The sequence below is a fragment of the Erpetoichthys calabaricus genome, chromosome 8 (assembly GCF_900747795.2).
Source record: "Erpetoichthys calabaricus chromosome 8, fErpCal1.3, whole genome shotgun sequence".
In the NCBI taxonomy this organism is placed as follows: Eukaryota; Metazoa; Chordata; class Cladistia; order Polypteriformes; family Polypteridae; genus Erpetoichthys; species Erpetoichthys calabaricus.
The window spans coordinates 122,047,261-122,073,932 of NC_041401.2; the positions used below are offsets into that span (position 1 = coordinate 122,047,261).

General features: G+C 36.7%; 1 protein-coding gene across 2 annotated transcripts in view; it reads left to right on the forward strand.

Moving 5' to 3' along the window:
- The window catches only part of nol9 (nucleolar protein 9), a 49,538-nt gene that overhangs the window by 12,094 nt on the left and 10,772 nt on the right, over nt 1-26,672 (forward strand). The window contains exons 2-8 of one of the 2 annotated variants that reach the window (XM_028807395.2): nt 5,233-5,387; nt 7,613-8,193; nt 8,477-8,696; nt 14,370-14,500; nt 14,745-14,886; nt 15,793-15,889; nt 15,980-16,077. In XM_028807395.2, coding sequence (XP_028663228.1) covers nt 7,648-8,193; nt 8,477-8,696; nt 14,370-14,500; nt 14,745-14,886; nt 15,793-15,889; nt 15,980-16,077 — 1,234 coding nt within the window. In that variant the 5' untranslated portion in view covers nt 5,233-5,387; nt 7,613-7,647. The remainder of the gene's footprint in view (nt 1-5,232; nt 5,388-7,612; nt 8,194-8,476; nt 8,697-14,369; nt 14,501-14,744; nt 14,887-15,792; nt 15,890-15,979; nt 16,078-26,672) is intronic. The other variant, XM_051930427.1, reaches the window with a different exon arrangement.

The window sequence follows — 26,672 nt, forward strand, 5'->3', positions numbered from 1 at the left end:
TCATAGAAGCTCTTAAATCTGACTTGATTATTTTTAGAGCTGGAAATAGTCTTTCAACACTGACTTGGGTGGTTGGCATTGCTGTTACAGTTCTAGCCACATCACTACTAATCTCTGGATCAACAAGGATGGCTTCTTCTACAGTCAGTTTTGATGTGTGATCATTCTTTTCAACTTCTTTTAATTCTTTAAAAAAAACTCCTGCTGGAGTCTTCTTTATTTGGACATTTACTGGTTGTTTTATCTTTCACACATAGGTGACGTAGCTTTGCTTTTGAAACTTCCATTTTGTCCAAGAAGGAATCAAAGTCTAATTCTTCATTTGAAAAGGATGATCCTGAGTTACCAGTGCTTATAGCTTCATCCAGTGGTGGTGTTTCAGGTAGTAGTGATCCCTTCATGCGAACTGCTACATCATAGTGTCTTTTTTCCACTAGCAATCGGGTCACTGCCGAACAAAATTCGGCTCATTGGATCAGCATAAATAGCAGATAACAAGATTTGATTATCCAGTAACAGACTTTCTCTTTTCTTCATTGAAGATATGATGCCATCGGCTATTAACCCTCCACTTTTGTTCAGGCAATATATCAAGCTGTTCCATTCCAAGAAAAATTTACCAGGTGTTAAATCTTCATATTGCAACCTCTTGGTGACAGTAAAGGGGTAAGAAAGTAGATTTTCCAGTTCTTTTACTTGTGCCCATTGGCGTTCAGTTAATAAAACATTTTCATTGTCCAGTTCTTCAAGAAAGTCTTTTAGTTCAAGCAAACACTTTACCATCAAATAAGTGCTTCTCCAGCGTGTCGTTTGATCCAAAATGGTTCCTTTTCCTGAACGTCTTTTCAAAATGGCATCTGTTTTAGGGGCCCTGGCTGCAACAATTACTTGCCAAAATTTGCCAATTAGAGTAACTGCATGACAATTTTTCAATTCATCTCTTATTGCAAGTTGCAGAGTAAGCTTAGATAGATGCTTCTTCAGCAATGTTATCCAAAATTTCACTCTTCTTTTCGGTTACACTTCCTCCAAAACTTGCAGAACTGTCTTCCTCTAATAGCTGTTTGTCACTTTCTCCATCTACTTTATTCATTTTCTCAATTGTGCTTAACATATTAGAAGCATTTTCTGTCACAATACAAAGAATATGTTCCTTTTTGATTTCAAAATCTTCTAGAACAGGTGGTGTGCAAAGTTATGCTAAAGTTCAGCCCTGGGTGGGAGCATATGTGGAGAGTGCAGACAAAACCCCTGAACACACATCAGGCCATAGCACACACCTACACCTACATCATTACACTTGTTTACACTCAAATTAACTTGTTAAACACATTATATCTGAAATAAAATTAAAACACTTTTTGTAATGTACCATAATTCAGATTACAATATGTGAATGTCAGGTTGTATAATAGCTCAGCTGAACTTCACACTAGTAGTAACACAACTATGCACTGGGCTTTATTCATACATCAGAGAAGTACTTAATAATGACTTGTTTGTGAAATGGGACATTTGAACTTGCTCTTTGTTTTTCATTACAGTTTTAATTTATTAGGAGTCGGAGTTGGTACATTTTTGCAGACTCTGACTACGACTCCAGGTACCCAAAATTGTCTCCGACTCCACAGCCCATTACACCACTACCAGAATGAGTCATTGATACAACACAGGATGGATCCATGATTTCATGTTGTTGACGCCAAATTCTGATGCCATGTTTTATCAATCTTCTCTTCTCCAATTTTGGTGAGCCCATGCAAATTGTAGCCTCAGTTGCCTCTTCTTACCTGACAGGAGTGGTACCCAGTGTGGTCTCCTGCTTCAAGGTTTGACAAGTGGTGCATTCAGAGATACTCTTCTGCATAACTCTGTTGTAACGAGTCGTTATTTGAGTTACTGTTGCCTTTGTATCAGCTTGAACCAGTATGGCTGTTCTCCTCTGACATCAACAAGGCATTTTCCCCCAGACACCTGCTGCTCGCTGGATATTTTTCTTTTTTGAGACCATTCTCTGTAAACCCTAGACATGGATGTATGTGAAAATACCAGTAGATCAGCAGTTTCTGAAATACTCACCAGCCCGTCTGGCACCAACAACTATACCACTTTCAGAGTCACTTAAATCATCACCTTTGCTCCCCATTCTGATGCACGGTTTGAACTTCAGCAGGTTGTGTTGACAATGTCTACATGCTGAAATGCATTGAGTTGATGCCACATGATTGGCTGATTCGATATTGGTGTGAAAAAGTACTTAAACAGGTGTACCTGATAAAGTGGTCAGTGAGTGTATTTAAGGAGGCGATTATGTAATTACACTGATATATAGTTTTAAAAAAAAAAATTGACGTATTTTCATTGTGTTGTTTACTGTATATACAGAAATCTATCAAAGAGTGCATGCTAATGCACTGATGAGAAAAGTATAATTATACTACCTTTAATTTCAGTAAGACTGTGCCACAATGCATTTGTAAATTGAAAAACTTATTGGATTCAGTTGTTAATGCAGTACTTTTTGGGTATTGATTTCATTCAGCCATTGTTTACTTGGTAGTGTTTACTTTTTGTCATGTCAGACAGGACTGTTTTAATGTTAAATTTGACTTTAGTGGCTCAGACCAACATCAACAAATGTGTGATATAAATTTTTTAGTCTTTTGTCTATTGCAAGACTTGCCATTTCAAAAGCTGTCCATTTCTAGGGTCACATTTCCATATTCTCTGAATTATTCATCTGTCTCATATTTCAGTGATTCCTGATGCTTTTATTGATTTGGGAAATAGTATGGAGCCTTGTTAAGGTGTTTGACACAGTATTTCAAGTCACCTTTTCTTAGAGTTGTTAAATCTCCCTTTTTTCCTATTCTTGCTTCTTTTAAAAATCTGATCCTTATTTTTGTGATTACTCATTAACCTGGATATTTGAATTGGCAGATGAAACTACATCATAGATACTCAGCTTTTTTTGCTAATTACTCAAGAAACATATAACTCAAAATCTCTAAATTTTCTCTACTGATTTGTGTGGTATTGCTTAATGGTGTATCTGCATGCTAAGTAGTGTGTCATCTATTTCATTTTACTTTGAAATAATACTGTTTAGTTTGGTTACTACAGAGAATTTCAGGGCATAGTTAGAAGATTTTCATTTCATTTTAATATTGTTTCCTATTATGGCACACCGCTTACCACAAAAGCATATTAGGGCCACAGAAATGAAAAAAAAAAATAGGGACCCAGTAAAGAAAAAAATGTCTACTTCGTGATAATAATTTTGACTTTGATCTGTAAGTTTTGACTTTAATCTCATAGTTTCTTTCGTGATTAAACTAAAAATTGGCTGGAAACTGAAGCACACTGAGGAGACCCACCTGGAAAACATACAAACTCTAGGCAGTGAACACCCGTGACGTTACCCCTTTACTGTGAGGCAGTAGTGCTACCACCGTACCGCCACGTGTAATTATCAACAGTATACATTATTTAAATGAAGTTAACAATTTATCCGTAAAAAGTAATATACATGCTTTAATGCATTTCTTCATTAAAATATCAAGTATAAATCTTAAGGTTTTTAAATGTTCCCAGAGCTGTAATATCATGATGTTAATGTATTCTGTGTGAACATCGCTAAGTGCAAGAGGATGTCTGTTTAAGAAGAATGTAGTGATTAATGACTGGGTTGGGGAACACACAGAATAATTTTGTTACAATGGGGTTTGAGAAACGCTAGTAAATTAACCTTGTAGTTTATATTGTCATTAAAGTAGAATGCCACAAACTTCAACTTAAAATCAGTATTTAAAGTCAAACGTTCTTCACTGTGTCCCTATTTTTTCTTTTCTTCTCTTTGGCCTTCTACGCTTCTGTGGCTTTCCATTAAACTTTGTTCCTGGTGATTTAGTGAAAATAATACACAATATGGTATACATTATTTTAACACAAAGGAGAAAATGCTAGTCTTTAGTGAGTTGCCATTCAAACTGCTTTACCAGTATTTTATATTCTCATTGTCACAAGAAAATATATGTTTGCATCAGATTTTTACAAAAGTAGTGGCAAATTGATTGATGTAACTGAAATATAAGCAGAATTATCCTCTATTGCAATATAAAGTATGAGAATAGAAACTTGAAAGCATATTTGTCTTGGGGCCAAGCAGTTTAATATTAAGCAGTGATGTAATCTGAAAATATGAAAAAGGGACATGCCAAAAAAAGTGATAATACAGGTTTATTAAAATTGTCCAATATTATCTTAAATGGTACTTTTTATTCATATACCTAATCTAGTGTGTTTGTCATTCCAACCACATCTAAAATACTGTGGGTTGAAATTGCTTTACTCAAGACCAGAAAATTTGCAAAAAGGGATAAGCTAGAAAAAAGTAAACCGAGACAGTCCTAAATTCACAAAGTCCAACCAATACTTAATTTAAAACAGTTCAATACTACAGCTGAAAATAAATAAATGTGTATAAAAGCTGGCTTGTTATATGCATTTTACAGAGAGTTTAGCAGTCTTGTTGCCTGTGGAAAATTATTGCACATTTTGACTGTTGATTTTATGGAGCAATATCTCCTACCAGATGGCAAGTGATTTAAAATGTCCTCAATGGAAGAGAGAGAGAGACCCCGATAACCCTCATAGCCACCCTCACCACACGTTGCAGAGTTTCCTGTCAGACATATTGCAGTTTCTGAACCAAAATGTGATGCAGCTTGTCAGCACACTCTTAATAGTGTTCGGGTAGAAGGTTGTGAGAATGGGAGGAGGGATTCTCACTCACTTAAGCCTCCTAAGGAAGTACAAACTCTGCTGAGCTTACTTGACCTGGTCTGTGGTATTGAGAGTCCAGGAGAGATGTGTAGTGATATAGACGCCCAAGAATTTTGTAATCAATATAAACAATCAAGATATTGTAACATTATGGAATGCATGCAATTTATGTAGTGTTTTTTGTATGTTTTATGGCAACAGCATTATGTTTTAATATTCTTTTGTTTTATTTTTCTTCTGTATTTGGGGGTTGTCATGTATAATTTTAACACACTTTTTCAAACCTTTCAAACTGTTGTCTATAAATCAAGGAACTTTTTGCTCAGACTCTTTAATGCGCTAGTTTGACTTCATCTAGAGTAATGTGTGACATCACACCACCAGAAGCTGTTCAGAGAAGGGCAACTAAGTGAATCCCTGGACTAAATGGCATGTTTTACTCTACAGGTTAAGGGAACTAAATCTCTTTAGTTTTGGACGCAGAAGGCTGCTTGGAAACCAGGTCTTAAAATTTTTTTGAAGTCATTCATGATGTTGATCTGTCACAATTCATTTGATTAAACAGTGAACCACTTACTCTGGGACACCATTAGAAATTAACGGTAAGTAAATTCAAGATAGAACCACTTCTTTACACAAAGAATCATTGGAATCTAGATCAGGCTCTCGTTTCATGTAGTTTAAGCAGGTCATGACTTTTTAAAAAGTTATCTGCATGAAATATTTGGTCAGATAGGCTATTATCTAACTAGACAAGCTTAAAGCACTTAAAATATTTTTAAACTGCAAATGTTTTTAAAAATGTTCTGTTTTGATTTTTTTTCTAAATATAGTGAGATAGTTGCAATGAGTGCATTCGTGATTTTAATGGAGGAAAATTAATTTCTTAATGTGTGGTTTATTAGCTAGCTAAAATGGCATGATATTCCTTCACCTTAGTGGCCAGTCTTTTCATAGCTAGGAATGACTCTGGCAAACTGAAACCATTAAGTTTATTATGCAAGTTTGAAATTAATTTTTAATGTACTTTTTCCATATTATGATTGTTTAGAAATTCATCCCTATTACAATTTTAAGTTATCATGGAATATTAATAAGTGAATATTTAAATAACATGTATGGTATGTTCATGTGTGTTGTCTTCTTTTTCATTTTCCTTTTTCATTTTCTATTTATACTTATCAGGAACAACATTAAAACCACCTTCCGAATATTGTGTAGGCCTCTCTCGTGCCACCAAAACAGCTTTGACCTGTTGAGGCATAGACTCCGCAAGACCTCTGAAGGTGTGCTTTCTGACGTTGGCAGCATATTCTTTAAGTCCTGTAAGCTGCCAAGTGGGGCCTTACGGATCAGGCTTGAGATCTGGAGAATTTGGAGGCCAAGTCAATACCTTGATCTCTTTGTAATGTTTGTCAAACCATTCCTAAACAATATGCAGTTTGGCAGGGTGCACTATCTTCTGAAGAAGTCCAGTGCCATCGGGGAATACTGTTGCCATGAAGGGGTGTAAGTGGAATGCAACAATTTTAGGTAGGAAGTACATGTTAATGTAACATCCTCATGAATGGCAGGACCTAAAGTTTCCCAGCAGATTATGGACCAGAGCATCACACTATCTCTTCTGGTTTGCTTTGCTCCCATAGTGCATTTTGCTGCCATCTCTTCCCCAGGTAAACGACTGACATGCACCCGGCGGTGCACATGGTGTCAGCTTGGGCATTATGACTGATCTGTGACTATGCAGCCCTATATACTGCAAGCTGTGATGCACTGTGCATTCTGACATCTTTCTCACATGGCCAGCATTACGTTTTTCAGCAATTTGTGCTACGGTTGCTCTCTGTGGGATTGGACCAGATGGGCTAGCCATCTATCTCTATACACATCTGTGAGCCTTAGTCGCTGGTTCACTGGTCGTCTTTCCTTGGATCACTTTTGTTAGGTATTAAGGACTGCATGCTGGGTATACATAATAAGACTTTCTATTTAATTGCTGCTCTGACCCAGTTGACACCAGTTGCTCAGATCCTTACGCTTGCTCATTTTTCCTGCTTCCAGCATATCACCATTAAGAACTGACTGTTCACTTCCTGCCTAATATAACTCACCCCTTGACAAGAGCCATTGTAACAAGATAATCAATGTTGTTCACTTTACCTATCAGTGGTTTTAATGTTGTGTCTGATCAGTGCGTATAACTTACATGTCCACTGTTTGAGTTAGTGTTGTTAACTGATCACATTATTGTTTTCTGTAATGATTCTGCTTGGCAGTTTTTGCATAGACAACAGTGCTCTTTTTCAGTTTTTAAGTAACTAGTTGCTGAACTGATTTTCCTTAAACCAAATGTGTCCAATATTGTGAAAGTCTGGCTGTTAATAAGGCCGTATAGTTGTCCAGGCCGGCTTAGGGACCCATGCAGCACCCCCTGGCGGCCACCCCAGATCCCAGCAGGGCTGTGGAGAACTCCATCTCCCATGGAGCCCTGCGGGAAACTGAGGCACCATAATCAGCCAGGGAGGCTGCCCCCAGTCGTCCCGGGGGAGGTACTGAGGAGCCCATGGTTGCACCCCCGGAACATATGTGGAAAGGGTGACCTGGCCACCCACCACAACAAATATACACAGTATATATAATGAAAGTGAAATATTCAGCATATTAGATAAAGGCAGATGTGTTCAATAGGAAATCACACCATACTGACAAAAAACATATACCTTGTTTGTTTTATATATTGTGTAACTTAATACATTTGGGTCTATCCTGTGTTAATTTGCAGTTAAAAAAAAAAAAAGTTACTGACTCTCTGTCTCTGTCTCTTCAGCAATTCCAAATTAAGGAGAGCTGAAACTACGAATAATGAAAGTGCCGGCAACAAGCAACGTTAGATTAAGTAGAGGACAGGAAAGAAGAAAGCTTAGGAGGAAGAAGAAGGTAGAGCATCTGCCCCCTGTCTTAGATGTAAATTCTACCACTACAAACACTTCTGCAGCTTTTAATATTGGTTATTATGAAGCCTCCTGCAATAGACAACGTAGCCTTAAAAAGCTTACTCACAGACAATCCAGGAAAGTGTTTTTTTCTAGTGCTGTTGATGAAAAGCCCCAGCAGGATACTAGCAGAAGTATACAGAGGAGAACTCATGCACACACTAATGGTGCCACTGGAGAGAAGTCACCAGTCTTCATATATCCTTGTCTGGACTATGAAGTTACAACAGAAGAAGATGACACATATTGGCACTCATTTGCAGAATCAATACAGAATGGTGTAGTGGAACAAGATGGAAACCACCTCTCTGTAGATGATCAGACAGATGGAGATGCTTCAGAGGTCACTTTGCCTTACTTGGCTGCAACGGCTGACAGAAATCAGAGGACAGTAGTAGTCATGGCACCTGGACAGGTTTGATTTTAATTTAAATCACATTTGTTGACATTTCATTTATTGCATTGTGTGTGAGTATCATTGTGATGCCATGTGCAGACAAAATAGCAAGGTGTTTCCTTAAAATGCTGATTGTTAGCCATCAAACTAATAAGCACAGTACCTTTAATAAAAGCAGTGTAAGTTTTCATATTTCCAAACTGGACATCTATTATTTCAAGCCTGAGGGAGTAAGTATTCTTTTTCATTTGTGAGTTCTAGTCTGTTTTGCTGATATCTAGTCTGTTTCACTTGTGTGTAGATTCTGAAGTTCACTGGAAAGTGCCAGCTAACTTGCCTTTATGGACGAGTGGAAGTTTTTGGTTTTACAATTGAAGAAGGCCAGCCATCATACCCATTGTTCTCACCAGCATCACATTGTGCTCTGAGTATCAAGTCACTTCAGCACCCTACTGGTGGCAAAACTAAAAAAGAACGCAGACTTGAAGCTAAGAGCATTGTAAAGAACTACTTGTCATTGGGTAAGTAAGTAGCAGAACTACCTTTTATATACAATTATTTGTTGATATTATACCTCCAGAGCTTTTTTCAGGATGATCAGAGTTTTATTGTGTTTTCAGAAGTCTGTCATAAATTAGGTGTGTCTGCACTCTTAAGTTCATCTATATACCAAATTTCAAACCCACTTAATTCAATTCAGGGTCCAAAAGTACTGAAACACATTCCAATAGAATCTGGTACAAGGTAGGCCCAGCCCTGAAGAGAATACACAAAGTCAGACTATGTTCATCTTTTTTTTCCTAACATTCTTATTTTTGCAGGGTACCTCCCAATAATTTTCTTAAAGGCTAATGACTGCTAAACCAAATGTTTTAAGCACCTTGATGTTTTACAGTTTTAGGCACAGATACCAACTGTAATAAATGATAGCATTTATTTATTTATTTATTTTTTGTCCATTTGCACGTATCTCCTGAAGTATTGTTTTCTGTCTTTTTTAGATTGGTTGTAATTTTAATCCTTGCTCTTTTATCATTCATGATCTTTCTAAAAAGTCAATCAATTTGCATTGTTTGATTTATTTAATTTTTGTATTAATTTAACATTGTCAGACACAAAATGTCATCGTACACTGGATCGGATAATAAGGCCATTAGTAATGATTTTTTACTCTTGTCATTCAAGGTTATTACAATCATATTCATATTACATATTTTGGATTTAATACGATTTTACACAGGAAACCCACAAGTATATTGTACTGTTGATATAGGCAGGACTTTACCTGATTTCAGCTAAATATAAAATTTCTCAATGGCCTGATCCAACGTGGTCCTTTTGTTAGTATGACCTACCTTAAACTGCTGTAAGCCTTCTTGAGGAAATCACCATTGACAGTATATTACAGTATAGTTGTAGTGTTTCAAACTCAGCGTAAAATTTTAACCAAGGAATTCCTGTTCCTGTTAATCAAAGGTGATAACATCCTCTTATTTTACAATATGACTTAAAATAAAAAATTTGTAAACATTCTGCTCTGCAGTTTTCCTCATTAAATCTGAACAGTTTTTTAAGTTAATTTTAGTTTGACTTCAACAGTTGCCTGAGTTTATGTATGCAGTTTTTGCTTTCAAATGTAATGTCAGTGCAGTTGTTCGTTCCCCACTTATGTCAGGTGTGCTGCTGCCTGTGTTTGTTTTCCCTGTTTCTGATAATGTGAATGCTATAATGCATTTTTCACTGTACTGTATTTTAAACCTTTATCAGTTATGACGTAGGTCTTATTTTTTTCACGTTATTTGAAGAACACTTCCTGATTTTTTTTTTTTTTTTTCTTCTTCTTTTTCTGAAGAGCAACCCTAAATTTTGAGATCTCCTGGAAAAGCTCATGTACAAAATGACAGAAACCCAACAAAGACTAGCTTTCTATTTGTTTTACCATTACTTTGACATTTATATTTTAGGTTCTGTATGGTGATGCACAGCCATGTTCTTCCCATGTCCTGTTGAAAGATTCAGCTGAAGTAATACCTTGTATTGTATGGCCCAACTTCAAATCAGTTTATTTTCAGAAACACTTAATTTTAGGTCTAAACCAATGTGTTTTCTGTATCAGCAGCAGAAGTTCAAAAACTTTTTAAAACTTTGGAGTAAGCCATTTGCGTCAGTTGCCATTTACCAGTTCAAGTTTGGGATAAGTAATGAACTGAAAGTGTATTTCAAAATTTCAGTCCTTAAATTTGCAATAGTACACCCCCCTCCCAAATTTCCCATAACAACCATGTTTACACTACTAGCCCTGTGTCCTCCTAAAGCAAATATTTTGCATTACTACCAATTTAGAAAACATTGCCACATTTGATCATTACTACACAGTAAGTTTTCATATTGTTTGATATTCTCTGTGCACTGCGATAATCTAAATTGTACAAATGTGAGAGGTGACATACCACTGTAGCTGTTTGTGAACTTCCAGTACTTCCATGAAAAAAGATTATTTTGTTTTAAATCTTTTCTGAACAGAGTAATTATATCTGCAAAATTTAGTTAAAATAATTATTATAAGTGTGAATATTTCTTTAATGGATGCTAATAGATCTTTCATATTTGGTACAGAGCGTAGTTTATTTTGACAGTCTAAAGTCCCACTTCACAAGACAAGACTAATTAAGTAGGCTCAACCACTCAAGGTGAATAGAAGTATAGTAGGAGAACAATCCGCATCCAGTACAAAACCAGCCAGATTGCTTGTACTTATCATGTTAGGATTTCTGAGGCTGTGGAATAGCCTGATTTTAATGTAATAAAAACAACTTAATAAAGGAAGAATTAAACTTCCGATTTAGGATGGCGTCAGTTTTCTCTCTCGGTGATTGTTATAACATTTTAAGGTGACATAAAGAGACACAAATAATGTACATAGAAGCATTTGAAGAGTAGAGTAAGATGGTTTGACTAGGTGATCCTCACATTATGTCAAAGGTTGATAAACAAGGATTTTGTTGGACTGAAGAGTGGATATGTTTTAATGTGTCGGAATAGTTTTAAATGCAGAGTTGTGGTAGATATTCAGAGTGTGATCCGTTTCAAATTGCTAACTGCTTCTCTTAAACTGTGAGAAAATTATTTAACTCCTTTATTAGCTGGAAAAAGTTATTCTAATTACTTTATGCTTACATTACTCTATAAACCCATACAGTTATGTACCAATTGGAAATTACAAGGATGATGCCCAAATGCCCTTACACTGTTTTAATCAGAAGGAAATATTCTGATCAGCCACAACATTAAAACCACTGACAGATGAAGAGTGCAACACTGATTATGTCATTTCACCCCTTGATATGTGACATTGTAATATCAAACAGCAAGTAAACAGTTGGCTCTTGTAGGTGCTGTGTTGGAAACAGGTAAATGGTCAAGCGTAAGAATTGTGTAAGAAGGCGACTTTGACAAGGGCCAAATTGTGATGGCTAGACAACTGGGTCAGAGAATCTCTGGAATGGCGGGCCTTGCGGGGTGTTAATATCTACCAAAAGTGGTCCAAGGAAGGACAACTGGTGAACTAGCAACTGAGTCATGGGTGCTCAAGGCTCATTGGTGCATGTGGAGAGTTAAAGTTATCCTGTCTATTCCAATCCTACAGCCATTATAATACAGATTGCTGAAAAATTTCACCCTGGCCTTGGGAGAAAGGTGTCTGAGCACACAGTGCATCGCAACTTGCTGTGTATGGGGCTTTTACCTAGGGAAGTAGTAGCAGCAGAACACGCTATGGGAAGAAGGCAAGCTGACGGAGGCAGTATGATGCTCTAGTCAATATTCTTCAGAGAAAACTTGGGTTCTGGTATTCATGTGGTTGTTACTTTGACAAACACCACTTACCTAATGATGGTTGCAGACCACATACAGCCCTTCATGGAAGTGATATTTCCTGATGGCATTGGCCTCTTTCAGCAGGATACTTTGCCCTGCCACACTGCAAAAATTGTTCAGGAGTGGTTTGAGGAACATGACAAAATGTTCACGGTGTTGGCTTAGTGTCCAAATTTCCCATATCTCAATCCAGTGAAGCATCTATAGGATGTGTTGGAAAAACAAGTCCGATCAATGAGGCCCCACTTTGCAACTTATATGACTTAAAAGATCTGCTGCTATCGTCTTAGTGCCAGTTGCAGTTAAACAGTAAAATTACAACTAGTGCTGCAGTCAGCAGACAAGAGCACTTTATTGTTGGGCAGGTCCAGCTGTGTGCAGTTATTATTGAGTAAAACCATAAATATGCTCTTGTCTATCCAGTCTCTTTTCTAATTACACTATCAAACAAGTTAGAAAATGAATGTATGGAATAACATTTAGGTGCGTTAAACAGCACTGTAGCCCTCAATGGACTGAGTTCAGTAGGTCGGTTCTAGAACATTCTCAATCCATTTCAGAGTTGTGGGGCCAAAGTATGGGGAAAAGAATGAAAACAGTACTGGACAGGACTCTAGTAAATCACAGGGGCCACTCTCACTTACACATGGTAACAACTTGCAATTGGCAATTAACATAACCTTAAAAAAAACTTTTGTAATTCCTTGTTGGCTTGACTATGTCTGGTCATTTCAATTTTCATAAAATTGGACTTCAGAAACTATTCATTTACAATAAATGTTAGGGAATAACAGAAGTGATAGGCAAGAATTTATTGGTGATCTGTTTACCATCATTAGTGGCTGATGAGCTGAAAAAGAGGAAAACATACAAAATGTACAAGTTGGTAATAACCACTATCAAGGTAAAATTGAAACAATAAGCTAATTCGTAGTTGAAATTGCATGAAATGTTTCTCTGCTTTAAGATTGACAATAGACAGATATGGGCTATTGCAATAAGATGCCTTCTGTATTATTTGCAAACTCGCCTAAAAAGGCATGTGATTACCACAAAGAAATCATTTACTTTTTATAATGAACTATGTTGCACTCACCATCAATTAAGGTGAAAGTTCAGTTAATTTACTTGTTCACACCGTTCTGAATTTTCACAGGAACATCAGAGATGTGATTAAAAAAAAAAAATAAAATGTAGCACCGCATCTCAATTTGCATTTCATTACACATGATGCTTAAAATTTAGTACTGATTAGATATCAAAAACGTTTTTTCATCTATAATTCTTAATTCCTTATGAGATCATTGATCAAGAAGCTGTACATCACAAGAAAATTAATACAGCTATCGTGTTTAATGGTAAAGTTCTCAGACGTTTCATTTTGCTCCATCTTCCTTTCTATAGAGTTAAATTCTTTCTGTCCTTTATGCAACTGAAAATGTATCTTTCAAAGTAAAACAAGATTTTCTTTTTTTAATATACATAGTGTTGATATCAGTATTATCTTGAAGTAAAACATGCTATCATAAATGTAAAATAACACACATCTCAGGTAAATATGACAGTATCGTAAAATCTAGTGTATTTTAAACTTGTGTGAAAATAATCTGTATGTGTATAGAAGATCAGGTAGCCACATCAGACTTCCTGAGCAATATGTGAAATGGAATAGATGTCTTTCAAGACATTTATGACATTTACCTGTTATTTACATAGACTAGTGTAACACAAGTAATGAAATTCTAGTTAAGCCAGTAACTGCAATGGCAAGAATTTATACTATAATGCACTATACTATTTAAGTACTGGGAAATGTAATTAGACTCTTGCGTTACTTTTTACTGTTACCCCCTAACTCTGTTTAAACATGACTTTACTCGGACAGCGTGACGACCATCTTGTGGACCACTTAACTAACACTTGCATATCACAATACAGAGCAGTAGGTGTGGTGTGCTCCCAGGTGATGAGGAACAAATAGTTTTTGACTACCTTTTGAAAACTTTTGTAGCAGCACTATTAGGAATTCATTTTTAACTCTGTTCAGTAAAAGGCAGAATGTGTTGTGCTTCAGAAAGATTTCAGCATTGTATGTGAAGAGTGTAAACCTTTGGAATATTTATCCTGATGGATAAAATGTTGCTTTGAAATACTGATTTTTGTTCCATATGATTGTTGAGTATATTACAGCCATTAATAGTAATTATTAAGCAAGGTTTCTAGAACCGCTTAATCTTGGAGATTTTGTAACTCACATTTCAATTTGAGCCCTTTCACAAACTCTGCATCTTTGAGTAACAATATCATACATTTTTTAGGATTACGACAGAATCTGCTTAAGACGGTCACTTCAGAGACAACATTGATATTGCTTGAGCCTTTAGACAGCCCAGTGGTGCGATTCATCTGCAGTTTGCCGCAGTACAAGAACTTGTTTAAACCAATAATGGTAAGAAAAGAGTCGTCTGTTCTTTAACTAATCTTTGATGTTTCTTTAACATAATTTTTAAATGTATAAGACCACAGCTTCTAATTGTTCTTGCCTTTTGATCAACATTTAAATGTGTCCGTAAGTATTCAGTGATAATCTGAAACATAATATGATTCCATTAAGTTTTCCTGCAGGCCTCCTAGTTGTACATTCCTTAATGCCTGATATTTTTTTTTCCCCTTTCTGACATGTTGACCTACAGAAGGAGGACTGCAGTGTATACTTGCGCAAACCAGAATGCCCCCTTTCCACCGTGGGTGTTACGATATTGCCTGATGACAGTGGCTTGGTAATGTCAGAAACCTATACAGCAGCAGTGAGTGATCTCATCAAGGCCTGCCTTGGTGCGTATAATTTTTTTAAGTATGATCTTCCCAGTGAAGGATTTTTTTTAGTGATAGAATATTTTGGTTAGCCAAACTTTGCACCTTGCTTTTGGGCATTTATATATAGTGGATTCTGAAAGTTTTCGGGTCCTTTTACTTTCTGCACCCTTTACTGTGTTGTATATTTATTTTTAAATGCATAAATTTGCCATTTTTGTCCATTATTGTACACTCAGTAACCCATACTTGCAAAGGGAAACATGTTTTCAGAAAGGTTTGCTTACTTATTAAGTCAAAAACATAAATCTCTCATTCATTTAAGTATTCAGAGCTTTTGCTTTGGCACTCCAAATTATTTATAGGTGCATTCTGTTCTCTTTGTTTATCCTTGAAATTTGTCTACAACTTGATTGGAGTCCACCTGTTGGAAATAGAGTTGATTGGACAAAACTTAGAAAGGCACACAGCCCTGTGTAGAAGGTAACACAATTCAGTCTTAATGTCGAGACTAAAATCAAGCATTTGAAGTCCAAGGAACTCTCTATAGATGTCTGTGATAAATTGTTTTAAGGCATAGCTCAGGGCTTGGGTATATAACTATTTATTTATAAAGCTTTGAGTGTACCCTGTGGCACAGTGACTTCAATTGTGAAATGGAAGAAGTTTGGAAACCAATAGGACAACCTAGAGTTGGTTGGTTATCAGTGCACATCATAAGCTGTAAATCTTAACCCTCAAGGGAATAACTTTCTGAACTGAATACCAACCTCCCCTCTCATTTGTTGGGCAAGAGTCCACTCTTTAATTGAAACGGTCATTCCCATTTGAAGCTTTATGTTTATTTATTTATTTATATTAAGAGACGTCCAAAAAATACATAAGAATAATTTCCTTTGCAGATATTTATATACATTTGTTTTTCAGAAGAAGAAGTTGGATGTCCAGTTATCCTAGTTTGTGGAGGCAGGAACGTGGGTAAATCTACTTTCAACAGGTTCCTGATTAATTCACTTCTTAACCAGTAGGTGGCTCTGTCAGTACAGTACTATAGAATTCTGTGAAACTTATCAGGTTGCCAGTAATGTACAGTATGTCTGTGCTTCTTTTTTAGTATTCCCTGTCTGGAGTATCTTGAATGTGATTTGGGTCAAACAGAATTTACTCCATCTGGATGTCTTTCTCTGCATTCTGTTTCTGAACCTCTATTAGGTGAGTTTGGAGTGAAATATTTCTTTAGAACCAATCTATTTGAAAGTTAAAAGTAAAACTTTTAACTTTTTAGTATTAAAATATTGATATCTGACTAATGTACACAAGCAACAAAAATACAGATTTGTGTTATTTATTTTTTCAGTTTTAATGAAGTGGCAGATTTTGTTATCTGTTAACTTTTTAAAACCAGGTAGAGAAATACAAGTCACGTTAAACCAAATATAGAAAATAATGAGAATCTTTGTAAACTTTATTTTAAAATATGAAGTTCAGTGTTTACTCCTAAGCCATAAGACTTTTAATTAACAATCATGTTTTATTGTTTAACAACATTCTATACTTTTAATAGAAATAAATTAGTGTCTTGTTAAATATAACTGCATAGATTAATAACAGTAATGTAAATTGGCTATATTCAATTCTGAACATGCATTTTCTGTTATATATGGTTAAAAACCTGTATATTCCCCAATGCACGCAATTTCTACCCATTAGGGTATATGATTTATTTTCTTGTAAATTGTAGTAGCCTTGAATAAGGTATTATGCCTAGTTATTTATTCAATATTTATATTGCATCATTCTCATTGAAAGTATCAACCAGCTCATTTAAAAATGAAATAATTAGCACAGATTGGTATGCTGTAAAAAATTCAAACATACAAAAAAAATGCATTTGAAGTTTTTAATGTTAATATAGTACAAGTACATTAGAGCAGTGCAGACCAAATCGAAACACAAAAGAAAAGAAAATTCAACTGTACACAGATACCAAAGAAAATAAATCTGTGGTGGCCCATTCTTTTGGAATACAGTAATCCCTCCTCCATCGCGGGGGTTGCGTTCCAGAGCCACCCGCGAAATAGGAAAATCCGCGAAGTAGAAACCATATGTTTATATGGTTATTTTTAGAATGTCATGCTTGGGTCACAGATTTGCACAGAAACACAGGAGGTTGTAGAGAGACAGGAACGTTATTCAAACACTGCAAACAAACATTTGTCTCTTTTTCAAAAGTTTAAACTGTGCTCCATGACAAGACAGAGATGACAGTTCTGTCTCACAATTAAAAGAATGCAAACATATCTTCCTTTTCAAAGGAGTGCAAAGCAAGCAGTCAAAAAAAAAAATCAATACGGCTTTTTGGCTTTTAAGTATGCGAAGCACCGCCGGTACAAAGCTGTTGAAGGCGGCAGCTCACACCCCCTCTGTCAGGAGCAGGAAGAGAGAGAGAGAGAGCCACAGAAAAACAAAGTCAAAAATCAATACGTGCCCTTTGAGCTTTTAAGTATGCGAAGCTCCGTGCAGCATGTCCTTCAGGAAGCAGCTGTACACAGCCCCCCTGCTCACACCCCCCTACGTCAGCGCAAGAGAGAGAGAGAGAGAGAAAGTAAGCTGGATAGCTTCTCAGCCATCTGCCAATAGCGTCCCTTGTATGAAATCAACTGGGCAAACCAACTAAGGAAGCATGTACCAGAAATTAAAAGACCTATTGTCCGCAGAAACCCGCGAAGCAGCGAAAAATCCGCGATATATATTTAAATATGCTTACATATAAAATCCGCGATGGAGTGAAGCCGCGAAAGGCGAAGCGCGATATAGCGAGGGATCACTGTACTCAATTTATTTCTCCAAGTGGCTACTCAGGTTCTCCCTGGACATATAAAGATTATAGGCATTCTACAGGCTGGAATCCATGATTTTGGTGGAACAGAATTTGGGTCTGGCATTTGTCATTGGTGATAGTTGTGTCTCACATACACTTAGAGGTGTAATTTTAAGGCTCATTGGGATAACTGGTGGTGGTGTGTTTTCCTTGCAGATGTGGTCATCATTTACAGTTTCATACTATTAAATGCATCTCATGCAAGCTTGTCAAAAGTAGATATCACATTGCACCTGAAAATTACTACCCAACATCTTATGTTAAAATAGCTCAGCTGTAGAATGTGTCAGTTGTAAAGGCAGCTGGTATATATAGGTTGATAAAAAAAGATGTGCTAGTATAGAATTTCAAAAATAGGTAGAAAAATGCTTAGTGCAAAGTAAATAAATGTAATAAAATTCAATGTAAACTGTTTTTAATATAATTTATGTATGTGGTATTATGGATGGATCAAAATTTCATATCATGGTTATAGTGACCAAAATGATTATAGTTTTTGATATTATCACAGTATTGTTAAAATTTCAAATAAACAAAACAGTAAGACATATTGAAATAATTACAGCCAATTTTATTTTGAAACCGATAGTAAACTGTTGTAATTTAAAAAACAAATCATCGTCTCAGATTTTTTTTAAAGCAGTTGTTTTAGTGTCAGATGCTTTATGTCCAGTTTGTAATAACCATAAGTAAATATACAAAATGCTGATTTTAAACAGTATCAAAACACTTACATAGTCCACACAAAATTGCAACTGTTAGCATAAGATCACAAATGAAAACAAATCAAATGAGCAATTAACATCTCTTCATTAAGAAATGAAGTGCTTCTTGCCTAATCTTGTATATGTATTTTGTTACCTTTATTGTAAATTGAAATGTAACAATGTCAACATATTTACTTTGTCCAGTTTAATTTGTGACTGGTGAGGGGAGACAATTTGCCCACTGACATTGAGTAGTGTTTCTGATGGTACACTGATTCCTGGAATGCATAAATGGTTCCCTGATGTCTTGGTAAGATGAGGTAGCTTTGATGAATGTCCTTTCCACCGCATCAGTGAATCCTCTTCTAGTTGAGTGGAAGACAGTAAAATATAAACTTAATGCATGAGACTTGTAATCTGAGCAAAACATGCATTCAGTTCTGTCTTTACAACCACTAATCACACATACAGTATGTAACTTTCACAATACGTTTGATTTCAATGGCTATGCTCAGTAAATTAGTTATTTCAAAGCTATTTCCTGTTTCACATAGTTTATCTACAAATCTCCAGTGATTAATCACACTTGGGATGGTCTGAATAGGTAAATACAGCCATCAATAAAACAGCTAATGTTATGGGTTTATATCTATCTGATGGACTCTCTTTTGTAGCTTTATACAGTATTAATTTCTTCAGTGGTTTATTCTCACTATTTTTTAGCCGTACAGGGTCTTGCACACAGCAAACAAACATGTGCAGGCTTCAACCAAACTATAAAAATGTCTAAAACAGTTAATATTCTGTTGTGTTTAGAGCTTGAAACTCAGTGTTTAAAATGGGGGGCGCGGCGGGGCGGAGCAAACTCTTAAATTTATCACAAGGGGATGATTTCAGACTCATTTGGGAGAATGAAAATGCATGTGTGTGGGTTGTCAAAAACCCACAGTTTAAAAATGACTTTAATATTAATATTTTAGATTTTGTTTTTGTCACAACTTTATCTTTCTGATGTTTACAGAGGTATATAACATTTTTAGGAGACGAAAGTTGTCAGCCAGTCTTTCAATTAGTTTATCTCTACTATTTTAACTTTAGACAAATAACTTTAAATTTGCATATAGAGATTTCCAATCATATTTGTCTATAGAATGTAAAATAAAGTATGCTGTGAAAATAAGTATATTTTATATTTTCATCCATACTATACTATGTTTCTTGTCAGAGTATACTTTTCTGGAGCATTAAGACAGTTGAGCAGTTAACATAAGACACTAAGTATGAATACTGTTCATTTAAGAGATTTGAGATATTAAAATGTAGTTAATATGTCCTTAGCTTATGTGGCACATTAATGCAGACTTATTAGATAAGTAAAGTTAAGGGCTAATGAACAAGGTTCAAATCCAGCACCTAATTGTCTGTGTGGAGTTTGCATGTTCTCTCTGTCTTGTGATTTCCTTCAGGGTACTCCAGTTTTCCTCTCAAGTTCTTAAGCCTTGCAGGTTTGCAGTGTGATTGAGTGAATATGCCCGAGTGACCTCTGAAATGGACTGGTGCCCTGCCCAGGCACTGTCTTTAGTACTACCAAGATAGGCTGCTGCTGTAAATTGGAGTAAGCAGGTTTGAGAACAACTTTGCTAGTAAACATATTTGCTGTAAGATTACCATGAACTGTTGCCAGAATCAAAGAACATTTCTCAAGAACCATAAAATAATGTAAAGGCAAATTGTGGTATCACAAGGAACAGCATCATACAAAGTCAATTTTTATACTAAAATGTTCTTCTTTTCAGAGTTATAGGGGTTGCAGCTTTAGGTATGTTATAGCAGATTATCTTGAAAGTTCTCCTTGAGCATTGTTCATCTTTTTGTGTGTGTCACAGATTTTACTTTTCTGATTCAGTTTTAGAAGGCAGTCAGTCCACCACAGACATTTTAAAGAAATGATTATTGTAAGTGCCTTTAAGTTAAATTACAGCATAGCTGTGAATTGGCACTGTTCAGTTTATCAAATAGTAAAGGGTGAAACTGAATACGAATTCACTAAACAATCCAAGTCAATATCTTGAATGTTTGTATTGCTTTTAGTGCAATTGTGTACTTCAGCCTGGTGGCCTTCAGTTTAACATAGTTTAGTCAAGTTTATTCTAAGAAGTAGTTTAAACACAGAGCATTGTGCGCTAACCACGTGTTCCACTCCAGCTGCACACTGTAGTCAAAAGCAACATCATATATAAACGAACCCGAGGAAATGTAAACAATAAAAAACGAAATGTCATTCCTAAGTAGCAAATAAAGCACAATTATGAAATAGTGATGTAAAAAAGACGTTGAATATTATTACAACAAGAAAGAGAGATTGGTTACCAAATAATTGTGTGGGGGAAATTCATGCAGTAATAATCTGCATTTGCCGGAATTACTACATTTGTGTGGAATGCCTCCAATCCTTTGCTGAATTTCAGTCCCTCATGTAGGTTAAAATTTATACCACCTTGTTCAATTGCATTACTCTATTTTTTTTTATTGAAGTGTAACCCTGGGTCGGTTCATTAGACTGGACGTAAACCTTTTTAAGAATTGTACTAGTAGTTCAAATGAGCGAAACTTACTGGATGGATTACACCATGCAATAAGCAGTGCAGATACACAGGTAATGCATACATCATAACAATATGTATGTGATAAATTACTTCTTACACCACATAACACTAAAGCTTCACAGATAAGCAGTTAGAAAATTAAACAGCAGTGAACTAAAGATTACCTTACTTTGATTTTGCTGTATAGCAGTAAGTGATTGTCTTGAATATAATACATTTGTTGTGTTCCACTTTTCCCTGTAACTTTTTTCTGTGTGTTCTGCTGATAGGGTAGTTATCTTCAGATAATTTCTCCTTAACACTTATTTTAAAAAAGCCAAAATAGGACCTTACTTCCGACTAAGCTCTCTTCAATGAGTGGAAGGGCTCTGTATCACTGTCAATGCCTTCCTCCATAGTTATATTAAATTGCTAAATAGCTAGTTTGCACGCCATGGATGTATGATTGTATACTTTCTAATGAACACTTGCCAATTTTTTCAATGCAAACTGTATTTTTAAAAACACAGCAATTGACAATGATTGTAGTGATAATTAAAATGACTGTCAGGGATTTCACTGTGGCATATTATGAAAACCAGTAACCATCCCATCCCTACAATATGTAACATTAATAATTAATAAAGAATGTAGTAATGTGTAGTTTACAGCTTTGATGAGGCATAGTATCCTAAGCTTAGCATTTGTGACTTGTGTTCTTAGGTAGCTGCCATGAGGGAGAAAAAAGTTAAAACTTCAGTCTTAAGCTGTCTTTACACTGAAATACACAACTGATTCTAACTGATAGTTTGTAAATGAGCCACTCAAGTCACAACAGCTGCTTTATGAAAGAATATGATTAGAACAAGCAGACAATTTTGTTTCTGTTATCACTACAGAAGAAATTTGTTTATGAAGTTGTTTCAGAGACCCACAATATGTTTTATAAAAGAATATTGTAGATGTGACTTTCTTTGAGAGCTACTATGCTTATATTTTGTTAGTGTAACTATCCAATTGACATAAACTTCTTTACTTCCTACTTCACAATTAATTTAAACTTAAATGTCTATATTTCTGAAAACATTTGATAGATTTTATTTTTTTTTCTGAAGTATAATTTACATAATTTGTATAAACCTATTTGTAGCAACAGTATATTCTTTGTTGTAGCGAGTCAAAAAACTTACTTTCTTATCTGGCAGTATACAGTAAAGAGAAATATTAACATTAAATTTGATATCAAGTAAATTATTGATTAAAATGCAAATAGCACAAACAAACAAGTTGAGAGTTAAATTAAAACTTTCAGGTTACAAACTGAACAGTTTGCAGATCCCATAAGAGAACCTGACTACAAACTTAGGTGCATCAACATTTATGTTAAAAATTATTATTTATGTCACTACTAGAAAAAGATAATGCATGAAATTACTTAAAATATCAAAAAAGACCACCAACCAACAATAACACTAGAAAAGCTGTAATATGGAAGATATTTGGATTTATCAGAAACAAATGTATACAATGAAAAAAGATCAAAGCAGAACATAATGTGAAAACACATAATTACGTTATATATGTTATATAGCAATTATTTCAAACAAGATACTAATCAAAAAAGTACAAATGTAACTAGGAGAATCCAGAAAATTCCATTATCATGAAAAACTGGAAACACAAGTGGGGATTAGAGTTCTGCAAACAAAAGAAAATTGAAAACTATGCTAAATCATATATCCGTGGACATGAAAAGTCTACACACCCTTTCTGAAATTTCAGCTTTTATTGATATAAAACCTCTCCAGTCTTTGTCCCCAACACTCATAGTGGTTGTAGGATTTTGCTTCAACCCTTCTCCGTATCACAGGCTAGTTCCTACTGTTAATAAAAGTAGTTATTTAATTCAATGCATCATTAGCACTGTCATCCTGCCTCTTCATTCTTTTCTGATATTGTAGGTTTTGTTTTTCTGAAAGTTTGGAGAAATGGGTGTTTGGTGCAGTATGACAGTGTAGAGGGGAAAAATCAAACAACTATATAAAAGGAAGAAAGGAATGATTAACACCACAGTAACTTCTTCCACATCATATGTTTAGATCTCAATTTGACGCCTTTTCTCTCTGTTGATATTCCACTACTGCTTCAAACTCTATCGTACTTTTATTCTGCCCGTCTTAGATATTGCCTCACACCAGTGGGACCAAACTGTATTTGATTACACATCCTTGCAGTTAAGATTCTACTGACTTTGCTTTGGAAATCCTCCATGCAGTGGGGGATATAGTCAAATGATTGTGTAAGCTCTCCACTGTCACACCCTTGAGGCTGAGTAATGATCCTTCCACAGTTTCACTTACTGAAACCTTTTTACAACTTTTACTTCCGCTAGATAGTCAAGCTTGATCATTTTCTCCAGTGTGAGTCACCAGGGCAGGGCCAATCTGAAGACTACGCTAAACCAACCAATTAGTAGTAGCGATGGGCAGCATGTACAAAAGACAGGGACATAATGTGTGAGGTTAGGATGTACACTTACTGGGAATATTTTTTTAGTGGGTAATAATTGCAGGCCTGGTTCCCAACAAGAATGGAGTTAACTGGATTTCCTGCGCTTCTCAGTCCTGGGTTAATGGCACATTGATCCATTCAGAATAGTGTGTTTGCAACCCCAGACTTCAAATGGCATGACAGACCTAAGTTAAGTGTCTTAATATGGTTTTGTATGTGTATTTTTACTGGCTGACACATACTTGCATGCTCATTTGTGATGTTCCTTATTTGTGACTTTACATTGAAATGCTGGATTACTATTCACTTGACTAATTTATATTGTGTTTGTTTAACGACTGATTCTTGCACATGGGCAACTGCAGCTGACACACAAATTGTCCAACTGCTTCCAGATGAAGATGTAAATTAGCCTTGTTTCATCCATCCATCGTCCACCGCTTATCCGAAATCGGGTCGCTGGGGCAGCAGCCTAAGCAGGGAAGCCCAGACCTCCCTCTCCCAGGCCACATCCTCTCTCACTCGTGAACAAGACCCAGAGATACTTGAACTCCTCCATTTGAGGCAGTAATGTGTTCCCAACCCGGAGAGAGCATTCCACCCTTTTCCGGCAGAGAACCATGGCCTCGAATTTAGAGTTGTTGACCGTCATCCCCGCCTCTTCACACTCGGCTGCGAACCGCTCCAGTGAGAGGTGGAGGTCACTGTCCGATGAAGCCAACACAACCACGTCATCCGCAAATAGCAGAGACGAGATTCTGAGGTCACCGAACCAGACCCCCTCCGCTCCTTGGCTGCGCCTAGAAATTCTGTCCATACAACTTATGAACAGAATCGGTGACAAAGGGCAGCCCTGGCGGAGTCCAACCTCAACAGGAAACGAGTTCAACTTATTACCGGCAATGCGGACCAAGCTCCTGCTCCTCCTGTTCAGGGACTGAATGGCTCGTAACAACGAGCCTTGTTTACCTCGTACTCTTGGAGCTCATCCCACAGGATGCTTCGAGGGACACGGTCGAATGCCTTCTCCAAATCAACAAAACACATGTGGATTGGTTGGACAAACTCCCATGCCCCCTCCAGGGTGTAGACCTGGTCCAGTGTTCCACGGCCAGGACAGAATCCGCATTTTTCCTCTTGAATCTGAGATTCGACTATTGACCGAACTCTCTTCTCCAGCACCCCTGAATAGACCTTACCGGGGAGGCTGAGGAGTGTGATTCCCCCTATAGTTGGAGCACGTCCTCCGGTCTCCCTGCTTAAAAGGAGGACCACCACCCCGGTTTGCCAATCCAGATGTACTGCCCCGATGTCCATGCAATGCTGCAGAGACGTGTCAACCAGGACAGCCCCACAACATCCAGAGCCTTGAGGAACCCAGGGTGGACCTTGTCCACCCCAGGGGCCCTGCCACCTTGGAGCTTTTTAACTACCTCAGTGACCTCGGCCCCTGATATGGACGGGGCTAATACCATCCCTACAGTGAAGCATGGTGGTGGCAGCATCATGCTGTGGGGATGTTTTTCAGCGGCAGGAAGTGGGAGACTACTCAGGATAAAGGGAAAAATGACTGCAGCAATGTAGAGAGACATCCTGGATGAAAACCTGCTCCAGAGTGCTCTTGACCTCACACTGGGGCGACGGTTCATCTTTCAGCAGGACAACAACCCTAAGCACACAGCCAAGATATCAAAGGAGTGGCTTCAGGACAACTCTGTGAATGTCCTTGAGTGGCCCAGCCAGACCCCAGACTTGAATCCGATTGAACATCACTGGAGAGATCTTAAAATGGCTGTGCACCAACGCTTCCCATCCAACCTGATGGAGCTTAAGAGGTGCTGCAAAGAGGAATGGGCGAAACTGGCCAAGGATAGGTGTGCCAAGCTTGTGGCATCATATTCAAAAAGACTTGAGGCTGTAATTGCTGCCAAAGGTGCATCGACAAAAGTATTGAGCAAAGGCTGTGAATACTTATGTACATGTGATTTCTCAGTTTTTTTATTTTTAATAAATTTGCAAAAACCTCAGGTAAACTTTTTTCACGTTGTCATTATGGGGTGTTGTGTGTAGAATTCTGAGGAAAAAAATGAATTTAATCCATTTTGGAATAAGGCTGTAACTAGGGCTGCACGATAACAGAAAAAATGATTATCACGATTATTTTGCTCAAAATTTTTATCACGATTAATAATGACGATTATTCCTTTGGTAAATGAAGTCTGTGACCAAAGCAGTGTAGCCTCGGCCAGTTATTCACAGATGCTGCCCTAATCATATTAGCTGCGTTGTCCGTTGTGATGCACACAAGTCTTTCTTCCACCAAGCCCCAAGCGGACATCGCTTCTTTGAGGCCCACTGCAATAAACTCCGCTGTATGGTCTTGTGGGAAAAACGAATGTTGCAAAAACTTGCTTTTCATCTCAAACTCGCTGTCAATAAAATGAACTGTCAAGCTCAAATACGGTTCCGCAGTTCTGCTTGACCATAAGTCGGTCGTGGCAGCAAAATATTCAAGGCTGAGCCTGAGAATTTCTCTTTCTATTTCTTTTCGGCATTTCGCATACAGCGAGGGCAGCGCAACATTGGAAAAATGGTTGCGAGAGGGAATGCTATATCTTTTATCAAGTGTTGCGATCATTTTTTTAAACCCCTTACTGCTCACGGTGGTTATTGGACACATATCCTTGGCTATATGGTACGTGATCGCCTCTGTTATTTCCCGGTGTCTTTGCGAGCTAGGCACAGGGCCGCTGCTGGCCAAATGGGTGCCCTAAGCAGAAATTTACTTTTGTGCCCCCTCCCCCAAATATTACGGAAGTAAAAATAAAATAATAAAAAAAACACCTACTATAGGGGCCAAAATAGAACTTTATTCAAATAAAAGTAAATACATAAATAAATTGAATCATTTATAAATTACAATTGTAGCTCTACAGCAAAAATACAAACTAAAATTACACTTTAAATAAAACATTTATAATAAATAAAATAAACAATAATAAACTGAAATAAAATCAACACTGTCATCTGCTGGAGCTTTCCAAAGTTCAAAATTTACAAAGGCACACTTCTGCTTTTTCTTGAGGCAAAGTCGTAAATGAGCTCTTCATATGATAAAGTCTT